The sequence below is a fragment of the Arachis duranensis genome, chromosome 2 (assembly GCF_000817695.3).
Source record: "Arachis duranensis cultivar V14167 chromosome 2, aradu.V14167.gnm2.J7QH, whole genome shotgun sequence".
In the NCBI taxonomy this organism is placed as follows: domain Eukaryota; kingdom Viridiplantae; phylum Streptophyta; class Magnoliopsida; order Fabales; family Fabaceae; genus Arachis; species Arachis duranensis.
This window is the reverse complement of record NC_029773.3, coordinates 24,174,967-24,198,491: the sequence shown is the minus strand read 5'-3', so window position 1 is coordinate 24,198,491 and position 23,525 is coordinate 24,174,967. Positions and strand designations below refer to the sequence as shown.

The 23,525-nt window shown below is 39.8% G+C and overlaps 1 protein-coding gene across 1 annotated transcript; it reads right to left on the bottom strand.

The window, feature by feature from the left end:
• Nucleotides 1-2,756: 2,756 nt before the first annotated feature.
• LOC107474076 (putative F-box protein PP2-B12) lies at nucleotides 2,757-6,334 on the bottom strand. The gene is made up of 3 exons (XM_016093660.3): nucleotides 6,023-6,334; nucleotides 5,441-5,559; nucleotides 2,757-3,350 (listed from the first exon to the last, which is right to left on the bottom strand). Exons 1-3 carry the CDS (start codon nucleotides 6,281-6,283, stop codon nucleotides 2,948-2,950), a joined length of 783 nt encoding a protein of 260 aa, XP_015949146.1. The 5' UTR covers nucleotides 6,284-6,334; the 3' UTR covers nucleotides 2,757-2,947.
• Nucleotides 6,335-23,525: the final 17,191 nt, after the last annotated feature.

Below are 23,525 nucleotides of genomic sequence, written 5' to 3'. Positions count from 1 at the left end.
AGAGGAGGTTCAGATATTTGCAATGAGGTCAATTGCCAAAATTAAAGTCAAATTGTCTCATCATATTGGCAAACTACCCCCAATCCAACAAAGTCGGCTGCAGAAGATCAAAAAAGACTCGCAAAAATGGACACCTATATGGTGTGGAGATGATGGCTATCAAAGGTTTGAAATTCACGGTTGGCCTACTAAAATGGCAGTTTATTTAAGCAAAAGCATCTGCACTTGTTGATTCTGGAAGATAACAGGTCCAATTTGATATCTTAATTAACATTTTTAACGTATGACATTTAAGAGTTATAGATTATGACTAATTAAAATTTGAATCTATAGGCATGCCGTGTGTCCATGCATGTGCAACAGTTTCAAGGATAAATAAAAATCCTGAAGACTTTTGTCATCATTGGTTGACTATGGAGGCATATAGGGCTACATACATGCATTCCCTAAATCCAATACCGGTTGAGAAATTGTGGGAAAAATCTGAATACAACAGACCTTAAGCACCTAAACTAGGAGAAGGCCAGAAAACTTTAAGAAGAAAAGGAGAAAGGACACTGATGAGGAGCCTTCGAGCAGTAAAAAGTCTAAAACTGCAACAAATTTAAAGAGAATCTACAAAGAATTTACTTGTACCTACTGCGTTATTAAAGGACACACTAAAAGAAGTTGTGCTCATAGAAAAGCTGATGATATTACAAGTGCTCTTGCTGCAGCAATTGTTGTAGCTAAATCCAAATCCCAAGATGGAGCTAATGCAAATGCACCCGATGATGCTGCGACAACTGCTGGTATACAAATTGTGGATGCTCTACAGGCTTCGGAGATTGACATCACCCAACCCACTGTTTCACAGCCACAAATTATAGAGTAGGTACCATTATATAACACACTAATTAATTACATTTAGGAAAATATCATGTGTTTATTCATCATCTATCAAATATTTCTAATTACATGTAGGTACCTCCACCTCCACCTCCACTCACAAGGCTGGATAAGCTACCGCATAAAAGAAGAGCAACTCCCGGTGTAGAACCTATGCAAGGAGCTAATTCTGGGACAGCGTCAAAGTTTACTGAATTTATGAAGTTTGTCCCCACTCCGGACTTCAAAGCACAAAGGAAGAAATAGAGATTAAATTATGTTGTCTTTTGTGGATGAATTGATAAATGTAATCTAAATTGTGTGTTTTTGAGGTTATTTTGTGGCTGTTTTGTAACTAAATTTTGCATCAGTGGTTGTTTATGCCTTTTGTCATGTCTTGTATAGGGCTTTGTTTTGGAACCTTTTAAATAGCCCTTTTGTTTTGTGACTGTAATGATGACATTCTAGACATCACTCTTGGTTTATCATGTGTTACAATGGTCATTGTCATGACTATGGTTGACCTATGAAATCAGATTCAAGGTTTATTATTATAACTTATTTTGCAATTTAGAGATTTAGTAGATAAATTACAAGTTAGTTTGTTATTGATATTTGCATATTTGTAATCACTCTCTTGTTTATTCTTACCATTTTATTTTTATAGGTTTAGTCACAACTTTTAATTTACAGAATCATACCTATTTGTAATATCCTTACTGAATTTGTAGGTTTAGTCAAAACTTACAATTTACAAAACAGATTTGTATTGAAAAAAACATAATTGTAGTGACATTAATTTAATTTTATTCATCACTTTCCTATACCCAAGGCATAGCCAATGGCTACAACTACAAACAAAACAAGAAAAAAAAAACTCAAAATACTATTTTATACTTTTAAAATCCTAATTTCAGCTTCTATTGCACTAATCTTCCAACCCACGTTCATCTTCCAATGCTCAATGCTATTTTCAGTTTCATGTCTGCCAGTCATATCTTTTTCTTTCACACCATTTGTCCACACAAAAAGTCCACACCATCTATTTCCAGAGGTTTATCACAACAAGAACCACAAAATAAATTATGCATGTATTACAAAAAAAAAAAGATGTAAATTCAAGAAAGAAGCAATTCAAGAACTCACATTATAGTTTGGACATCCAAAAAAATCTCTCTAGATTTGCTTCTGTTCTAGACCAATGAAAAACGGGATGCATTCCACAACCACACCAGTGTGGAGCCTTTCCAGATCTAGCTCGATTTGAATTCCTATCCAAACTTCCATGTGAATAAGATCTGTTACAGCTTTCGGAACCTTGATTGGTACTCCTCCTCATCTTCTCCAACATCCAAACAACAATATCAATTTGGGAATTTGGCACTTGTTAAGATTTTATATTCATTAAAAAAGGGACTAAATTAAGTCTAAAAAATTTTTTCCTATGTCAGCAACGTTTAATAAGGTCACATGTCAACTCCACGTGTCATTTAACGTTCCAGATATGCGTGCCATTAACGGAGATTAACAGAAGGACTAACATGAGTCATTTATTCGAATTTGGAGATTCAAATTGAGTCAATTGAAATTTTGGGAGTTAGTCTGTCTCCAAAATTTAGGGGCCATTTTGAGTATTAACTCATTTAATTACTCTGTTAGTCTCTATAGTTTCGCAAAATTTTCAATTAGGTCTTTGTACCTTTTTTTTCTTTTAATTGGGTCCTTACACCAAATTTTTTTCCAATTAAATCCCTCTTGACAATAATTGGCTTAATTTTATAGGGACCCAACTAAAAAAATATTACAGGGACCCAAATAAAAGAAAAAAAAGGTGTAAAGACCCAATTAAAAAAAATTTGGTGCAAAGACTCAATCAAAAGAAAAAAAAGTATAGAGACCTAATTAAAAATTTAGCAAAACTATAGGGACTTACAGAGTAATTAGATCAAATTTTAAAATTGTTCGCCTAGCCTTCCTCAATATTAGTAATGAGAATAACAAAAAGAACTAATGCCATTAAAATCTTCAGAAAGAGTTTGCAGTTATGTTGGTGCAAATCAACGATGGCTTGGCTTCTTAATTAATTATCTTCCTTTGGCCTAAATTCAATTCCTTCAATGATGAGACCACTCTTTAGGACACCAGCCTCAGTTTCCACAACACTCATTTGAACTTGTTCATCTTCTGTGCTCGAAACAAAAAACACCCCAAACTCAATCTCCAGCCAGGGATTACCTCTTAGATTTGGAAGCTGCCGTACCCCGTCTGATTCTGGATCAAGAATCACATTCTTGGTGCTAGCCTCACCACCTAGCATGCCTATTGATAACTCCACAGGACAGTCTTGAAATCCAATTCTGTCTTCCTCCATACTGAACACAAGATAAGCTGCATAGTGAGTATTTGGGGTTAGGACAAGGGTACTCAACACCCCGCGAATCTCAAGCCACCACACATGTTCCAGTCGAGCAACTTCTGAGAACCTGTGTATATATTGAAGTTGCAAAGATTGGTAGATTTCCAAACAAAGCAGAGTAATCATGTTTCATGGTAAAGTAGTATGATTTGACAAATGAGAAAGTGACATGTTAGTTAACATTAAATGTGTTTGATCAATTAAAAAATAGTACTCTACTTTTCTTTTTAAATGGTTTATGGTCATATTTCATCATGAAATATAAAAATACTAAGACTGTGTTTGGTTGTTGTCTCAAATTATGAAGACATAGACACAAATACACAAGAGTACATAGACACAAAAATTCAGCCTAACAAACACTAATCTCCATCAATCCAAACAAAGAATGAGCTATCACCCCATCCACGAAAAAGAACACCACAAATAAACTTAAATTCCAAATTCAATATTTATAAATAATTTTTTAATATCATCCCAATTGAATAATACAAACAGATTCAAAATTTCTATTTAAAAAAAATTCAAACAAATACAAATTAAATCTTAGGTAGAACAAGGCACAGAGTAGAAGAAAGAAAAGAAAGAGGTAAAGAAGGATGAAAAGAAGATGAAGATGAGGAGAGGTGGAAGAAGGGCAGGACCCACGAGAAAAGACCAGACCTATAGTGAGATCTGTGGTTGCTTCCGCTGTAGATATGTAGTTGCTGCCGTTACTAGAGACAGGAAGAACGAAATGAGAGAGCGGGGGAGGGGAGGACGCGACGAAGGAGGAGAGCGTCTCCATCATTATGGCAGTCGCCGCTACCGCTGTTGATGCTGCCGAAGGGTGAGGCAAAGGGACCTTCTCCTTAACTGTGACGCCACCAAGGAGAAGACAAACAGCGCCACCAGAGAGAGGATGGAGATCAATGCCGTCGAAGCCCAAAGTCGGGAAACAATAATGTACAGAGTTTGGAGGCTAGAAAGAGAGAGGAAATGAAGAATGGATGAAGAATGGGGAATTAAGTTAAAGATGCTACGGATATGAATGGAATTACAAAAATAAAGGGATAAAATTGTAAAAATTTCAGTGTCTCAAACTAAAAATTAATGTCTCAACTAGTTGGAGAGACACAGAATATATGTTTTTTGTGGATATCTCTCTGTAAGCGTGTCTCTTGTTTCTGTGTCTCACAGTCCAAACAAAGAACGCGTTCTATCATGTCTCTGTTTTTGGCATGCACAGACATCAACCAACCAGTGCCTAAATGACCATAGAAAGCACAGCAAAGTATGTATGGCTCCATTTGTTTATAGGCAGGGGAACTAAGCCAGAGATATAGAGATATAAAATTATGTTTGACAAATGAAACATGTATAAAGACATTGTGTCTAGAGACATTGAATTAGTGTATTTTGTATCCATCTTAACAGAAAGGAGACATAGACACAACTTATTTTTTATTTTTTCTTTCATTATTCTTATTAATTTTTCATAATTAATTTTTATTATTATATTTTTCTTCTCAAATTTTTTGAATGAAAAAAAAAACTTTCATAATTTATTCTAGTTTATTACCAAATAAAATACAAGCACACTAATTTTTGTATCTCTATTCTTTATGTCTTATTCTTCGTGTCTTGTCTTATTTTGAACAACTAAGAATTATATTGAGATGTGTCTTTGAAACAGGTATGATAAATTGAGAATTAAAGAATTATAGAGAATTTGAAGGACAATTTTACACAGAAAAAAGATATAAGAGGAGAATTCTAATTCAACATCACATAGATTGTGTAAATACATCCCCTCTTCCCTCTATCTCGATTACTTTTAAAGACAGAAATACAAAGAAATTATGTCCGAAGACATCATCTTGTTCTTCTCTCAGAACACATTTTTATGTCTCTAGGTCATTAGAAAATAATACAATTATTAATTGACCCTTCATACAAATTCCCTGTTGTTTTTTTCAGGGATCAGCTTCTAATTTTTAAACACCAAATTGATGCATGTGATTGATTTTTAAGAGATCATTTTGATCATTAATCCAATTTTTTCCCCTCTACTTGCAATGGGATTAAGTTAGGATCTTTAGGTCCATTCATGTTACATTATTCAAAAATAAAAGAAAAAAATAAAATAAAATAAGGAAAACAATTTCAAGGGATGACCTGGACTCTTCCAAGGGTATCCATTGCCAGTATCGCGGAGTGTCACCCCAAACAATGGTCAGAGCTCTAGCAGCTAGCATGTAGCACTTTTTCCCACTCTTTTTGTCCAATTGAAAGCTCTGCAGTCAAAATATTGTGCATATTTACATAAGTAAAGCTTTTATTATAATTAAAAACGTTTTATCCCCGTATTTTTTTCTAAACATAGAGGGGGATTTCTTTACAAGCAAGAAGCAGTCACATATAAAACTGCAACACTCTTTTTAGGTCCAAATAATATCAAAATTAAGGGTTTGATTGTGACAAGTGAAAAAGCAAATAGATCTGATAGAAAAGGAAAGCCTTAAAAGCTGAAAAGCATACGAGTTAAAAAGAGTGCACCTGTACGGCAACCAGCATCGTTAAAACTTAAAAACAAGCAAAGGATTCTTGCGATATTTGAACGTAAAATTAAACACTGATATGATGAATTGATGGTAACTTAATGGAATTGCATATTAGAATTAAAGGGGGAAAATGATTAGGAGTTCCCTGGCTCTATTGATTAGCATAGCGAAGATGACAAAAGGAAGAAGAAATTACCATTTTACCCTGGTCGATGACGATTGGGCTATCGGAGAGGGCGAGATAGAGGGATTTATTGGAAGTAGAGAGTGTGATCAAGGAAGAGTGAGATTGAGAGTGGGAAACGAGGGAAACGACATCGGAAGGGAGGAAACGACCCCAGACATAGTCAGAATCAGCGGCGGATTTGAAGAGCTTGGAAACGGCGCAGAGCCTGCATGCGTCTTTGGGCGTGGTGCGAGCAATAATGTTCGCGATGCATCCCTCCGGTAACTCCATTTTTTTTTTGTCAAGTCGCTTAGTTAGTTGCCATAGATAGATATTGGTAGTAGTACTGTAGTACTCTAAAATTTATATAAAATAAGTTTCTCTATTATTTTTTCATTTTTAAGTACCAATAAATACTTTTCATAAATTATTGAAATTTTTCATTTTGGATTACAAGTAATTAATTATTAACTAATCTAATATAAAATATTTCCTATAAATAAAATTTATATGTCATTCATTTCAGATTAAATATGTCTTATTAGTTGTGTACAAATATGAAGCCAATCATTTAATTTTATTAAAAATAAAAATAATAAAAAAAATCAAAATATGTTTAATATTATTTTTTCAACTAAATAACTACTTTATCCCTAAAATTTAAGCGCTTATTTATTTTGGTATTCGAAATTTAAAGTTACTTATAGTGATCTTTTAGATTTAGGTTTGGACACTAACTTAGTCTTTTGATCCTTTCTGACAATGACTTAGCAAATGGAATAGTAAAGTAATATCTTCTCTACTGCGATGGACACTGCAATAGTTAATTGACGCGGCAAAATTTATATTTAGACCCAATATGATCCTTTAAACCCTAATTTCTTTCATTATTTATCTTGAGTTCGATTCTTCTTCAACCTCCTTTCTCTTGTTTTTGTGTTTCTCTTTATCTTCTTGTTATTGTTATTTTTTTCCTTGTTGAAGCTTTATTATTCATCGCTATTATTTGAAGCACCAAGATAGCTGGTACAAGTAATGCAGCATGAAGTTTTATTTACTCTCCTTCAAGTGATAATTGGGTCAGGTCACAAAGCCAGAGCAGAAGTGCAAAGGTATCGAAATGGTGTGAGTGCGATTGTCGTCCAGTTCTACGATGGTTTGGAATAGAATCAAATCCAAACAAATCATTATTTAGATGTCCTAATGATAATGTAAGTTAAGGGTTTTGCTATTATGTAAAAGAAAGATTCCTTCTACATGTATATAAGTTACGTGTCTTATTTAAAAATTTGACAGTTGTCCAGTATAAAAATATGTGTTAGATTAACAATTTCATGAGAATTTTAAAAAATTGTGATTGTAGAAATGATAAATCCCATATATTCTTTTAATCAATCTACAAAATCTATAAAGAGTGCTAATGATTAAAATTAAGAAATGATTTTTTATGCAAAATTATTTAGTAAATTTAACATAGTGAATCATAAAAATTTTTTATAATTGCATGTTAATGAAAATTTATTTCCACACACAATACATAAATCTAGAAATTTTAAATTATAGTTACAAATATAGAATATATCATAAAATAAATTTTAATGTATTTATCTTCATTATTGATAAATTAACAGGTATTATACGCGCTTTTAATTTATATTATTATACAATACCAAACCTTTCACCTCCATATTATGTATTTTATAAATTATATAATAATTATTTAATTAATTAACAAAAAAGGACCAAAATTGAATTCAAATAATAAAATTAATAATAATAATGTAACACTTGTCCATAATTAGTCTCTACCAATATAATTGTACATTATTTTTTATCATAATTAAATTCTCAATTAAAATAAATTTTTAGATATCTAAATCCTAAACACTAAAATCATACACCATAAAACTTTATACTCTAAATTTTAAATTCTACGCCTTAAAACCATAAATCCTAAATAAAAAAATAAACCCTAAATTCTAAATTCTATATCCTAAACTACAAACTTTAAATCATAAACTCTAAATTCTAAACCATAAATCTTAAATCATAAATCCTAATTTTAAAACTCAAACTCTAAACCCTAAACTATACTCACCACATACAGAAATTTTCAACCCTAACTCCTAAGATACCAAACTCTAAATCTTAAATCATAATATACCCTAATCACTGTATATTCTACGTCCTTATTCTAAATCCTACACACTTATTAATATCCCTCCACCCCTTAATCACTAAACGCTAATGAAGTGAGTTTTTCATATATATGAAGAAAATTAAATTTTATTTCTTATTGTACGTTTCTTCTTCTCTTATTCGCGTGATTAATTTTATCACAAAATCAAAAAAAATATTCAAAGACATAGTAATGTATTGTGTGCATATAATCTCACCACTACTTTTATTAGTGACATCTTATTTTTTTTCATAAATTAATTTTGAAATTATATTTAATTTTGATTTTGATTTTGCTGTAATATTACATTATTGATAGGATATTGTTTAAATAAGTATTTAACTTATATGTTTTTATTTAAATAATTATTTTAGTTTCTGTTACGACCCGACATAAAAGGAACATGGGCTTACCCGACCCATTAACCACCCGATCCGAACGGTCGGGTGAGAGGCACTCATTCACCGACCCGGACACACGTCCAAGACAGCTAGCTGCCATAGTTGTACAAGGAAGTTTCGAGGAAAGTAGGTTCAACCCTTGTGGGACCCACTTCTGACATAGTATATAAGGAGAGGGTCCTACCCCTCCCCCAAGGTACGTAATACACCACTCTACCCCTTTCTCGCCTGCACACTCTACTGATTTGGGCGTCGGAGTGTCTTTGCAGGTGACACCCCCTTCGCACCGAGAGCTCAGAACGTCGGTCCACCAGTCTCATCTTCGCAACCCGATCTCAGGCTGCACCCTACCAGATCAATCGAGAACCACTCCGAACCGTCCGATACCTGAGATACCAAACATTGGCGCCGTCTGTGGGGACACCTTGAATGGAGATCGTGCAAGGTCCATGGGACCATGGCCACGCGGCGGGCCTCGAGGGGGCAGCCTCCGTTGCCTCTCCCCGCGAGCGATTAAGGTCCCCTCCACGACAAACCGAGCCGCAACCAAGAGCCCATGAAAGATGCCCCTTCGGGAGAACGGGTAGCAACAGCGCCAGGATAATGCAGGAACTGCGCCATAGGGGGCAGAACCTGGAGCGCCAACTAGCAGACTAAGAGCATCATCGACAGATTTCTGACCCCAACTACTCTCAATCTCCCGAGAGTCGGAGAAGAACCTCCCACCGAAGTAGTCGCTCTCGACGTACTCCCGTCTTAAGATCGGAATCGGGAAGTAGCCGGGAGGAACGGGAACACCCTATAAAGCGAAATGACACAATCATATACGCCCAAGGTAAGCGGGCAGGCACCATGAGGCGAGACCGCGAAAGTGGAGAATAGAGACCTAGGGGAACACGGCGACCCGTAATCATGGGCGCCACCCCATTCCATCGTTCCATCCTAGAAGTCTGATTGCCAAAGCACTTTGACAAACCAACGGACATGAGGTATGACAGAACTCAAGACTTGCAGGAGCACCTCACGGCCTTCGAGGCCAGAATGAACCTGGAAAGCAGGGCTTCGTGGTCGGCTTCTCAAATATCAGTCGCGCCTTCTTAGCACAATTCACCACCATGATCGCGAAGGCAAAACACCCGATCAATCTGCTCGGCGTCACTCAGAAAACTGGCGAGACGACTAGGAAGTACTTAGATCGCTTCAACGACGAATGAATGGAGATCGAGGGGTTAACCGATTCAGTGGCCAGTCTCTACCTGACGAACGGGCTCCTTAACGAGGACTTCAGAAAGCACCTCACCACAAAGCCAGTCTGGACGATGCAAGAAATCCAAACGGTAGCCCGCGAATACATTAATGACGAGGAGGTCAGTCGAGTTGTGGCCGCCAACAAGCGGCAACCCTCCTACACTCAACCCACGCAGCACGGCAATGGAGAAAGACAGAAGGAGCACGCCAGAGACGGCGGACCGAGCAAGGCACCCAGACCGTTTCCTCGTGTTGGAAAATTCACCAACTACACTTCTCTCGCCCTCCCCATCATAGAAGTTTATCAACAAATAGCGGAAAAGAGAATCTTGTCAAAGCCCCGACCTCTGAAGGACCGAACTGGGGGGAACAAGAGCCTCTACTGTGACTACCATAAGGGCTATGGACACAAAATGCAAGACTGCTTCGACCTAAAGGACGCACTGGAACAAGCAATCAGGGACGAAAAACTAGCCGAATTCTCCCACCTCATCAGAGAGCCGAGAAGACGAAATCGCGACTACGATGGGGAAGACAAGACCCGAACGGTGAAGCAATGGTAGGAGCCAAGGGACGACGACCACGGCCTTACCGTAGTGAATGTAGTAACCGCGAGAAACACGGCCCCAAGGTCGAGATCGGCGCACAAAAAAGACGCCAAAGTACTAGCAATCTCCTCCTCATCTTCGCGAACCCCCAAAAGATCCACCCATTTCTTTCGGTCCGGAAGACCAACGGTTCGACAAGATCCTAGAAAGTCCCGCCATGGTCATCACGGCCAGGGTCGAAACCGGTCTTGTCAAACAAATCCTTATAGACACAGGGACAGACTCGAATATTATGTTCTGCAACGTGTTCGATGCATTAGGCCTGCGGGATGCTGACCTAACGACTCACCAACACGGTGTCGTAGGGATATGTGATCACTTCATTAAGCCAGACGGGATAATCTTCTTACCAATCTCCGTGGGGCAAGGACAGGGAAGGAGATCGGTAATGGCTGAGTTCGTAGTTCTGAGGGACACCACGACCTACAACATCATCCTAGGAAGGAAGACCATCAACGATGTTGGGGGAGTAATCAGTACAAAGCTGCTAGTGATGAAGTTTGTCACGGATGACGGATCTGTGGGATCCATTAAAGGAGAATTAGAAACGGCAATTGCTTGCGACAATGCCAACCTCTCCTTGAGAAAAAAAATCCAAAGAAGCATCAGGAGTGTTCCTCACCGACCTGGACGCTAGGGTCGACGACAAGCCCAGACCCGAGCCAAAGGGGGACCTGGAGAAGTTTAGGGTCGGGGACACGGAGGAAAAGTTCACATTCATAAATAGAAACCTCCCCCATAAATTGAAAGAGCCCTTGATAGAAATGATCAGGGACCACGGTGATCTATTCGCCTGGATGCCAACCGACATGCCGGGTATAGACCCTCATCTCATATCACACCGCCTGGTCGTCAAGCCTGAAGCCCGACCAGTGGCCCAGAGGAGAAGGAAGATGTCATAGAAAAGAGCAGAGGAGGTGGCCAGGCAAACGGCCAGCCTCCTAGAAGCAGGTTTTATCCGAGAACTAGACTACTCGACCTGGTTGTCGAATGTAGTCCTGGTGAAAAAGCACAATGGGAGATGGAGAATGTGTGTAGATTACTCCGATCTTAACAAAGCATGCCCCAATGACTGCTACCTCCTTCCCAACATTGACGCGCTTGTTGATGTGGCGGCAGGATACCAGTATCTTAGCTTTATGGACGCCTACTCTGGCTACAATCAGATACCGATGCACCGGCCTGACGAGGACAAAACAACATTCATAACACCAACAGGAATCTACTGCTATAAGGTGATGCCCTTTGGCTTGAAAAATGCGGGGGCAATATACCAAAGATTGATGAACAAAATATTCAGCAATCTCATAGGCAAGACGGTAGAAGTCTATGTAGACGACATCCTCACGAAGACCACCCGACCAGATGATCTCCTGAGCGACTTAAGGAACGTATTCGCATCCCTCCGACAACACGGCATGAGGCTCAACCCGCTCAAGTGTGCCTTTGCCTTGGAGGCCGGAAAATTCCTGGGATTTATAATCACCCAAAGGGGGGTAGAAGCCAACCCCAAAAAATGCCAAGCGATACTACAAATGAAGAGCCCAGGCTTCATCAAAGACGTTCAGAGGCTGGCAGGAAGGCTTATCGCGCTGTCTCGCTTCCTCGGGGCGTCGGCGACAAAAGCTCTACCCTTCTTCAATCTGATGAGGAAAGGGATGGCGTTCGAATGGACCCCTGCGTGCGAGGAGGCATTCCAACACTTCAAAGAGATCCTGGCAGTACCCCCCGTACTCGGGAAGCCCAAGGTCGGAGAACCACTTTACCTATACCTGGCCATAACGGAGGAGGCGCTCGCGGCAGTCCTGGTGCGGGAAGAAAGAAAGGCTCAACAGCCAATCTACTTTGTGAGTAGAGCGCTACAAGGAGCAGAACTGCGGTAGATCAAACTGGAAAAACTGGCACTGGCACTCTTGACCTCCTCCCGCAAACTAAGGCAATACTTCCAAGGCCACCAGATCGTCGTGAGAATGGATGAGGGAATCCGTCAAGTACTCCAAAAACCCAATTTAGCGGGAAAAATGATGACTTGGGCCATCGAACTCTCCCAATACGACCTGCGGTATGAGCCCCGACACGCAATTAAGGCACAAGCGATAGCCGACTTCTTGGTAGAAGTAACAGGGCACCCCACCGAGGAAACAGGCATACGGTGGAAAGTCCACATAGACGGAGCCTCCAACCAAAAGTTTGGAGGAGCCGGGGTCATCTTGGAAAGTCCTACCGGAGTTGTATACGAGCAATCGATCAAATTTGAGTTTCCGGTATCAAACAACCAAGCGGAATACGATGCCCTCTTGGGGGGCCTGACCCTAGCTCGTGAAGTCAGGGCGACGAGATTGGAGGTGTGCAGCGACTTGCAGGTCGTCACCTCGCAAGTAAACAGGAGCTACCTAGCCAGAGACTCGCTGCTGCAAAAGTATCTGGAAAAGGTTAAAGAATTGAGCAATCAGTTCGAGGAGGTCACGATTCAACATGTCCCGAGGGAAAGGAACACACGAGCAGACCTCCTATCCAAGCTAGCAAGCACAAAACCAGGGGTAGGCAACCGATCTCTCATCCAAGGTATGCTGAAGGAACCAGCAGTTACCCTCCACCTGACAAATATAAGTCCCTCTTGGTTGGACCCTATCGTCGACTTTCTCGAAAGCGGTAAACTCCCTGATGACGAGAAAGTAGCCTAAGCGTTGAGAAGGGAGGCAGCCAAATACACGACCATACAGGGACAACTGTTTAAGAGGGGACTCAGCCAACTCCTATTGAAGTGCCTACACCCCGGGTAAACGGATTACGTGCTTAGGGAAATCCACGAAGGGTGCTGCGGCCACCATATCGGGGGTAAAGCCCTGGCGAGAAAGCTCATCCGGGCTGGATACTACTGGCCATCGATGATGGAAGATTCCAAATAATTTGTGAAGAAATGCGTAAAGTGTCAAGAGAACGCCAACTTTCACAGAGCACCGGCTTCCGAACTTAGCCTACTGACGACCTCCCGACCCTTTGCACAATGGGGAGTGGACCTCTTGGGACACTTCCTGGTTGGCCCAGGGCAAGTCAAATAACTCATAGTCATCATCGACTACTACACCAAATGGATAGAGGCCGAACCACTAGCCAGCATATCCTCATCCAATTGTCGAAAGTTCATGTGGAGATAGGTGATAACTCGATTCGGCATCTTAGAAATCGTCATCTCAGACAACAAGACGCAATTCACCAACAAAAAGTTCATAGAATTCCTCAATGGCCTGGGTATAAAGCAGAAGTTCTCTTCAGTAGAGCACCCCCAGACGAATAGGCAAGTCGAGTCCACGAATAAAGTCATTTTACAGGGCCTCAAGAAGCGGATGGGTGACAAAAAAGGTTCATGGGCCGATGAACTCGCTTCAGTCCTTTGGTCTTACCGAACAATCGAGCAGTCCTCAACGGGAGAAACCCCCTTCCGCATGACATACGAGGTGGATGCGATGATACCCGTGGAAATCGGTGAGCCGAGCTCGCGGCTACTTCTAAAGGGAGTAGAAGAAGCAGTGGACAAAGACCTGGTAGATGAGGCCAGAGAGATGGCCCATTTGACAGAAATAGCGCCGAAGCAGAGAATGGCCCTGCATTACAACGCCAAAGTGCTCAAGAGGGAGTTCGGAAAAAATGACCTGGTCTTGCGACGCAACGACATAGGGCTACCGACCCGAGGGGAAGGAAAATTAGCGACAAATTGGGAAGGCCCCTATAGGGTCAAAGAGGTGCTCGGCAAATGCGCCTACAAATTGGAGAAGCTCGACGGCAAGGAAATACCAAGAACATAGAATGCAGGTAACTTGAGATGATTTTATTCCTAGCTTTCAAAAATGCCAGCCAAGCGGTTCGACGGGTTTAGTAATTCACTATTCTTAAAACTCTTACCATGCTATAGACCTGTTTTATTGCCGATTAATATTTATTTAACAAATTTCTCCTTTTACTTTTCCTCAACTACACATCCCACAACAAAACGTTCTTCATAACAAATGGTGAACAGGGTAACGACATGGCACCCCGGGATTGATCACCCCGGGAGCCAACCAAGTTAAAAAGCCATAACAAACGACTACGATAATAATAAAGCCACGACATTGCCTCGCCAAAGATACCAACATAACGGTAAATGAATAAATGAGCAACCGGTATACGAGGAACAAGGCATACAAACGACAAAACGGAAACAAAACAAAAACACTACCAGATAAACTGGAAAATATGATATCCACAAACCGACCAAACGGCCAACAGAGTATGACAAAAAGTTTCAAAAGTTCTACAACAAGGCCACAAAAAACACAGAGCTCACTTCCTAGGCATATCAACAATCTTGCCGTCCTTAATCGTCTTAAAAACCCCGATTGCCGATGTATCGAAGTCCGGAGCCACGATCTTCACCTGAGCCTTAAGAGCCTCCTCAGTCATGAAGATCGCACTCTTTTCTTGCTCTCTGTATCCTATTCCTTTTCCAAGGCGATCACTCGACCTTGCATGGCACTCAGCTGGCTCTCCAAAGTCATTTCCCACTCAGTCAGATGGGATACGGAGGCATCGGCAGTTTTCAACTTTTCAGCAAATGCGGCGTTCTCCTCGGTAGTCTTAAGCTTCTCCTTCGCCTCGGTTAGCTGCCCCTGGAGTGTTTTAATCTGAGCCTTGAATTTATTGTTGGCTGTGGCAGCAGACTCGAGCTTCCGACGCAGCGATGCCATACCCAACAACTCGAACTCAGCCTTCTGAGCTATGGCTGCACCACGGAGGAGGGTACGATACATCCATTGTGCCTGCCTTGCAAGGTCGATACTATGGAAGTATTCCTCCGTGCCAGGAAGCAATTGGGAGTCTATAAACGACCCGGCATCGAAGTTCCTCTCCATCACGGTAAGGACCCCTTCGGGACTAGAATGCAACCTTTGCCTCTTAGGGGTAGGAATGACCCTCAAGTCATCATCCTCAGCCTACTGAGCGGAAGACGAGTGCCCGGTACCAGCAACTTCCTCAAGAATGGGGGAATCACGCGCCACATTGATAAGCTTTTCTGACATGGCGACGTCATGAGGTGAGGGCGCAACTTGATCCCCCTCGTTCCCGGGAGGAACTACTAATTGCTCGTCGGCTTTCTCCCCATCACTTTCCGCTAAGAAAGTTTTGAACAAGTTTTCGAGGCCGGTCACTTCGGCAGACATCCCCACTACAACAAGAAATGAACAAGTTAGTCAGTAATCAGCGTACCAAACCAAAAGAAGCAAGCATGCAAAAAATAACACGACAAAAATGATTCACAATATAATCCCGGGCGAACTCCCGGCTACCCATAAGTAGGTGGGGATTCACATGAATTCTCCAAAAATATCCCACAACACATCGGCAATTTTTCAGTCCACGGCCGACATCCCCTTGTAAGTCACCTTGATAAAAGCGTTGGACCCTGCCCCGAAACTCCAATATGTCGGGATGAGGCGTTCTCCCTCCAACGACAACCAAAAAGGGTGGCGACCCTTAACCGGCCATACCTTAAAATACTTGTCCTTGAACCCATGGTAAGAGTCCTCGAACAAGCCAAATATCCTCCATCCTTGGGCAGATCGGAAGGACATAAACCCCTTCCTCGCCTTTCCCTCCTTGGAAGGGTTCGTAAGGTTAAAGAAATAAAGGAAGACGTTGATGGACACCGACAGCTCCAAACACTCACATACCATCTCAAAACAGCGGATTGAAGCCCAACTGTTCGGATGCAACTGCGACGGTGCCACGGAGATCCGACTGAGGAGCCCCATTTGGAAGGCGGAGAAGGGGATACGAACCCCCACTTGGGTGAACATGGCTTTATAAAACCAAATTCAGTCAGCAACCCCGGGGGCATGGAAGTTGAGCTCGTACAACCGCTCATGAGAAGCAGGAAGAAAAACATCATAGTTGGCCTCCTCGTCAGTGCCCCCGCACAGGTATTCGGCCTGATGGAACTCGGTAAGCTCCTCCTCACCCATCTGGTTCGGGGAGTCCCTGAGGTCGGAAACCACCCAAGCGTACGAGTCATAACTCGCATCGAAGGTAGAAGCCCGGGCGACAACGCGAGGCATACCTACAGTGGGGTACCACTTGATTAGTCTATAAGGTCGGGAGCTCGAAAAAAATCTAGAAACCACACTTAACCTATTCTGCAACTAAAATTAAGCATGGCTAAAGCTAAACCCTAACAAAAGCCTACCCTGGAATAGTAACCCCCTAACACACCTACTTGACACTAAAGGCTATCCGGCATACAAGATCAAACAAATAGCATGCATGTAACAGGAAACAGTGGCAAAGGCAAAACAAACACAAAGCAGAAAATAAAGAAACAACTGCTTACCTGAGTTAGTTTTGAAGATTTGAAGAAGAATGAAGAGAAGCGGATGCACAGGAAGGCAAGAGCAGCACCCAGGAAATTTCAGGAAAGGAGAAGATGGAGATAGTTGAAATGAAGATATGATAATGAGTTGAAATAAAGATAGGGAAACGAATACAGAATGGTTTTAAAACTGCTACTCAAAAAAGCGCAAAAAGGCTAGGGGCAGAACGGTCTTTGCGCGCGGGGTTTTTAACCCATTATGAGCATTTAATGCTTTGCGCGAGAAACGAGGCGACGAATGATCGCCCGAGCAATAAACAGGCACGCGCGCAAGAGGCACGTCCCCTCCACAGACGGCCGACCTGACAACAACGTGTGAGAGAAGAGATAACACGCCACCAACAGCCCACGCGACTATTGCTGGCGCGTTGGGGGCACTGTTATGGCCCAGCCTAAAAGGAACATGGGCCTACCCGACCCGGACGGTTGGGTGTGAGGCACTCGTTCACCGACCCGGACACACGTCCAGTATAGCTAGCCGCCACAACTGTACAAGGAAGCTTCGAGGAAAGTGGGTTCAACCCTTTTGGGACCCACTTCTGACATAGTATATAAGGGGAGGGTCCTACCCCTCCCCCAAGGTACGTAATACACCACTCTACCCCTTTCTCGCCTGCACACTCTACTGACTTGGGCGTCGCAGTGTCTTTGCAGGTGACACCCCCTTCGCACCAAGAGCTCGGAACGTCGGTCCACCAGTCTCATCTTTGCAACCCGATCCCAGGCTGCACCCCACCGGATCAACCGAGAACCACTCTGAACCGTCCAATACCTGAGATACCGAACAGTTTCTAATTTATTTGCGACATAATTTAAAATTTTATTATTTTTTTAATAATAAATATAACTATATATTACATTATTAACAGGTTATTGTTTAAATAATTATTTAACTTATATGTTATTATTTAAATGATTATTTTAGTTTCTAATTTATTTGCGACATAATTTGAAATTTTATTATATTTTATAATAATAAATATAATTATAAAAATAATTATTATGTTAGGTATATTTTGTCTCTACTAACAAAATCTTTTACATTCGATTTTCATTTGTTTTTAAAGAAATTACCCAACATACACAGATGCACTCTAGTTACATCCATTTTGTTTAGTTCTTATAGCTACAATCATTTATATCCTAATTTATTTCATTGGACTCATAATTCTCTGGTCAGATAAAGAAAAACATATTTCATTTTAGGATATGCTCACAAATTTTTTTCCCAAGTAATATAATGCAACAATAACAAATATGAACCACAATAAATTTAATCCAAAAAAAAAAACAAAAAGAAAAACATAAAATACACCCACCGTAAAAAAACCATTACGACCCACAACCCGCAATAAAAACAATAATCTAAGGCCGTTTATACCATTCAATAAATTAACTAATTAATTACTAATTCACTGTAATGTTTTTAATTAATTTCCTGTAGCATCTGACCATCTCCTAGTAACCTTCAGTTTTTGTCTCCCAAAGCTTGACCTCATCTGTCAAATAATATACGGAACAAACATGTTGGAGTCATTTATAACAAAAGATTAAGCAACACGTGTTTTCTATATGTGTATAGCAATATGAACTTCTACACCATAACGAGATCCGTAAGTTAAATATATGATTATTTTGTGAGTTATTGTCTGCTTTGTTCATTTCATGTTTGGTATTGGTTTATTTCAGATAAAAAGAAAGACTTGGTGTGGTATATTTGTTTAGATTGATATTGGACAAAATGGAGGTGTTGGGATAGTAGATTCTGATAGAGCCAATGATAAAATGAATATGAATCTACTGACAATCGGATTTTCTGTCGGTAAAAAATATAAAAATATGGTCGCGTTGTAAGTATAGCTTCTAAACAAACAGAAAATTCTTTCGTATAAACGTTTGGTTGTCACAAGCAACAAACCCCTTTGGAATTGATAACCGAAGTATTTAAACCTCGGGTCGTCTTCTCAAGGAATTGCAGGGAAGTATGATTTATTATTGGTTATGCAAAGATATATTTTGGGGTTTTGAAAAGGTTTGAACAAATAATTTAATTGATAAGAAAAATAAATTAATAATTAGAAAATCTCTTGGCAAGATATGAGAATTGGAAATTCTATCCTAGTTATCCTTATCAAGTGTGATGAGTATTATCCGTTGCTCCCACTTAATTAACCCTTACTAAATAAGGGAAAGTCAAGTGGACCAATTAATTTGATTCCTCAAGTCCGAGTCAACTCCTAAGGAAAGACTAGCTCTAGAGGGATCCAAATCAACCAGCAAACTTCAAATATTAATCAACTGCTGAGTTTGATAACTCAAGTGTTACCAATTACTCAACCAAAGCCCAAAGAGAAAAATCCAAATTATTTATATAATAAATAAAAGAAAGCAATCATAAGTCTGAAATACCTCAAATTATATTAAATAAAGAAATCAAATCTAACATGGAAAAGTTCATAAATTAAATTGAGAAAATAAATAAAAAGAACATTAAACCTGAAAATTGAGAAGAAGAAATCCTAAATCCTTTAAGAGGAATCCTAATCCTAAGAGAGAGGAGAGAGCCTCTCTCTCTAAAAACTATATCTAAATCCTAAAACTATGTATGAATGTTTGTTGCTTGATGTATATGATGAATGGATGCATTTCCTCACTTTATAGCCTCTAATCTGTGTTTTCTGGGCCGAAAACTGGGTCAAAAATAGCCCAGAAATTGCTGCTAGTTCGTACAGGTCGCGGCAAAGTGATGCGGAGGCGTTGTCCACGCGTTTGCGTGGATTGAAATTCGTAGATGCGACGCATACGCGTCATCCACGCGTCTGCATCACCTAACTTCGGAGCCGCTATGGCAAATTATATATCGTTGTGATGCCCCGGATGTTAGCTTTCCAACGCAACTATAACTGCATCATTTGGACCTCTGTAGTTCAAGTTATGACCGTTTGAGTGCGAAGAGGTCAGGCTGGACAGCTTAGCAATTTCTTCAACTTCTTGTAATCCTTCCACTTTTGCATGCTTCCTTTCCATCCTCTAAGCCATACTTGCCCTGTGATCCCTAAAATTACTTAACACACATATCAAGGCATCGAATGATAATAAGAGAGGATTAAACATAGCAAAATTAAGACCAAAAAAGCATGTTTTCAATCATAACACAAAATCCAGAAGGAAAACGTAAAACATGAAAATCATATGAATAAGTGGGTAAAGAGTTGATAAAAACCACTCAATTGAGCACAAGATAAACCATAAAATATGGGTTTATCAACCTCCCCACACTTAAACATTAGCATGTTCTCATGCTAAGCTTAAGAGAAGCTATAAAGGAGTGAAGAGGAATGATAGAGAGTATGCAATGCAACCTATCTATGTGAATGCAATTACCTGCAAAATGTTTCTACTTACTTGGTTAAAAGTAAATAAGTTCTCCAAGACAAACATAAACCAAATTCCATTAATTCAAATCATACAATAAAAAGCAAGTAAACTTGTAAGAAGATAGCTAATGAAAGCAGGGAACATAGAATCAAGCATTGAACCCTTACTGGTAGTGTATATCACTCTAACTCTCAAATGTATAGGGTAATTCACTCTACTCTTCTCTAATCATACTTTCTAAACTTTGTTCTTCATCTAACCAATCAAGAAATATTTAGTGTACCAATGCAAACATCATGAGGTCTTTTCAGGGTTGTAATGGGGCTGAGGTAAAGGTAGTATCCTGGTGGATGAAATTGTGATCATCAACAATGGCTCTTTGGTATGTGCATCTGTTAACTCAGCACTTTCTTTCCACAACTTCGCTCAACTAACCAGCAAGTGTACTGGGTCGTCCAAGTAATAAACCTTACGTGAGTAAGGGTCGATCCCACAGAGATTGTTGGTATGAAGCAAGCTATGGTCACCTTGTAAATCTCAGTCAGGCGGATAGTAATTGATTATGGATTTTCGAAAATTAATAATAAATAATAAACATAAAATAAAGATAAAATTACTCATGTAATCCAATGATGGGGATTTCAGATAGGTGTATGGAGGTGCTGTGTTCCTTCTGAATCTCTGCTTTCCTACTTCTTCCTTCCAGTTTTTTATCACTCCTTTCCATGGCAAGTTGTATGTAGGGCATCACCGTTGTCAATGGCTACATCCCATCCTCTCAGTAAAAATGGTCCAAATGCTCTGTCACAACACGGCTAATCATCACATTCATCAAGTTGAAGTGCAACGAATATCTTAGAATAGGAATAAATCGAATTGGATAGAAAATAGTACTAATTGCATTGAAACTTGAGGTACAGCAGAGCTCCACACCCTTAATCTATGGTGTGTAGAAACTCCACCGTTGAAAATACATAAGTGATGAAGGTCCAGGCATGGCCGAATGGCCAGCCCCCAAATGTAAGAACTAAACATCCCCAGATTGAATAATACAATCAAGGATATATAATAAACTAGTAAAAAGTTTTATTTATACTTAACTAGCTACTAGGATTTATAGAGGTAAGTAATTGATGCATAAATCCACTTCCAGGGCCCACTTGGTGTATGTTTGGGCTAAGTTTGATCTATCCACGAGCAGAGACTTCTCTTGGAGTTGAACGCCAAGTTGTAACGTATTTTGGGCGTTCAACTCTGGTTCGTGACGTGTTTCTGGCATTTGACTCCAGACAGCAACATGGAGCTGGCGTTGAGCGCCAGTTTACATCATCAAATATCGAATAAAGTATGAACTATTATATATTGCTAGAAAGCTCTGGATGTCTATTTTCCAACGCTATTGAGAACGCGCCATTTAGAGTTCTGTAGCTCCATCAAATTCATTTCGAGTGCAGGGAGGTCAGATTCCAACAGCATCAGCAGTCTTTTGTCAGCTTCCTTCTCAGAGTTTTGCTCAGGTCCCTCAATTTCAGTCAGAAAATACCTGAAATCACAGAAAAATACACAAACTGATAGTAAATTCCAGAAATATGAATTTATTATAAAAACTAATGAAAACATCCCTAAAAGTAACTAGATCATACTAAAAACTACCTAAAAACAATGCCAAAAAACGTATAAATTATCCGCTCATCACAACACCAAACTTAAATTGTTGCTTGTCCCCAAGCAACTGAAAATCAAATAGGATAAAAAGAAGAGAATATACTATAAATTCCAAAATATCAATGAATATTAATTCTAATTAGATGAGCGGGACTTGTAACTTTTTGCTTCTGAACAGTTTTGGCATCTCACTTTTTCCTTTGAAGTTCATAATGATTGGCTTCTCTAGGAACTTAGAATTTCAGACAGTGTTATTGATTTTCCTAGTTAAGTATGTTGATTTTTGAACACAGCTACTTATAAGTCTTGGCCGTGGCCCTAAGCATTTTGTTTTCCAGTATTACCACCGGATACATAAATGCCACAGACACATGACTAGGTAAACCTTTTCAGATTGTGACTCAGCTTTGCTAGAGTCCCCAGTTAGAGGTGTCCAGAGCTCTTAAGCACACTCCTTTTGCTTTGGATCACGACTTTAACCACTCAGTCTCAAGCTTTTTATTTGGACCTTCATGACACAAGCACATGGTTAGGGACAGCTTGATTTAGCCGCTTAGGCCTGGATTTTATTTCCTTGGGCCCTCCTATCCATTGATGCTCAAAGCCTTGGATCCTTTTTACCCTTGCCTCTTGGTTTTAAGGGCTATTGGCTTTTTCTGCTTGCTTTCTTTTTCTTTTTCTTTCTAATAAAATTTTTTTCGCAAGCCTTTGCTTTTTTCACTGCTTTTTCTTGCTTCAAGAATCAATTTCATAATTTTTCAGATCATCAATAACATTTCTCTTTGTTCATCATTCTTTCAAGAGCCAACAATTTTAACATTCATAAACAACAAGATAAAAAATATGCACTGTTCAAGCATTCATTCAGAAAACAAAAATTATTGTCACCGCATCAATATAATTAAATTAAATTCAAGGATAAATTCGAAATTCATGTACTTCTTGTTCTTTTGAATTAGAAAATTTTTCATTTAAGAGAGGTGAAGGATTAATGAAATTATTCATAACTTTAAGACATAGTTACTAACTACTAATGATCATGAAGTAGAGACACAAAGCATAGATGAACACATAACATAAAAACCAAAAAGCAGAAAAATAAGAACAAGGAATGAGTCCACCTTAGTGGCGTCTTCTTCTTGAAGGACCAATGATGTCCTTAAGCTCTTCTATGTCCCTTCCTTGCCTTTGTTGCTCCTCCCTCATTGCCCTTTGATCTTCTCTAATTTCATGGAGAATGATGGAGTGCTCTTGATGTTCCACCCTTAATTGATCCACATTGTAACTCAAATCTTCTAGGAAAGTGTTGAGTTGTTCCCAATAGTTGTTGGGAGGAAAGTGCATCCCTTGAGGCATCTCCGGAATTTCTTGGTGATGAGCTTTCTCATGCGTCTCTTGGGTTCCATGAGTGGGCTCTCTTGTTTGCTCCATCCTTTTCCTAGTGATGGGCTTGTCCTCCTCAATGAGGATGTCTCCTTCTATGATAACTCCATCTGAGTAACATAGATGGCAAATAAGATGAGGAAAAGTTAGCCTTGCCAAAGTAGAGGACTTATCGGCTATTTTGTAGAATTCATGGGAGATGACTTCATGAACTTCTAATTCCTCTCCAATCATGATGCTATGAATCATGATGGCCCGATCCACA

What these genes read in the sequence shown, in the direction of transcription:
- LOC107474076 (XM_016093660.3), bottom strand. Translation starts at nt 6,283, where the DNA reads ATGGAGTTACCGGAGGGATGCATCGCGAACATTATTGCTCGCACCACG. An exon ending in TCATCGACCAGGGTAAAATG is followed by an intron (nt 5,560 to 6,022) that starts GTAATTTCTTCT and finishes TTTTGACTGCAG; the next exon opens with AGCTTTCAATTGGACAAAAA. An exon ending in ATACCCTTGGAAGAGTCCAG is followed by an intron (nt 3,351 to 5,440) that starts GTCATCCCTTGA and finishes ATATATACACAG; the next exon opens with GTTCTCAGAAGTTGCTCGAC.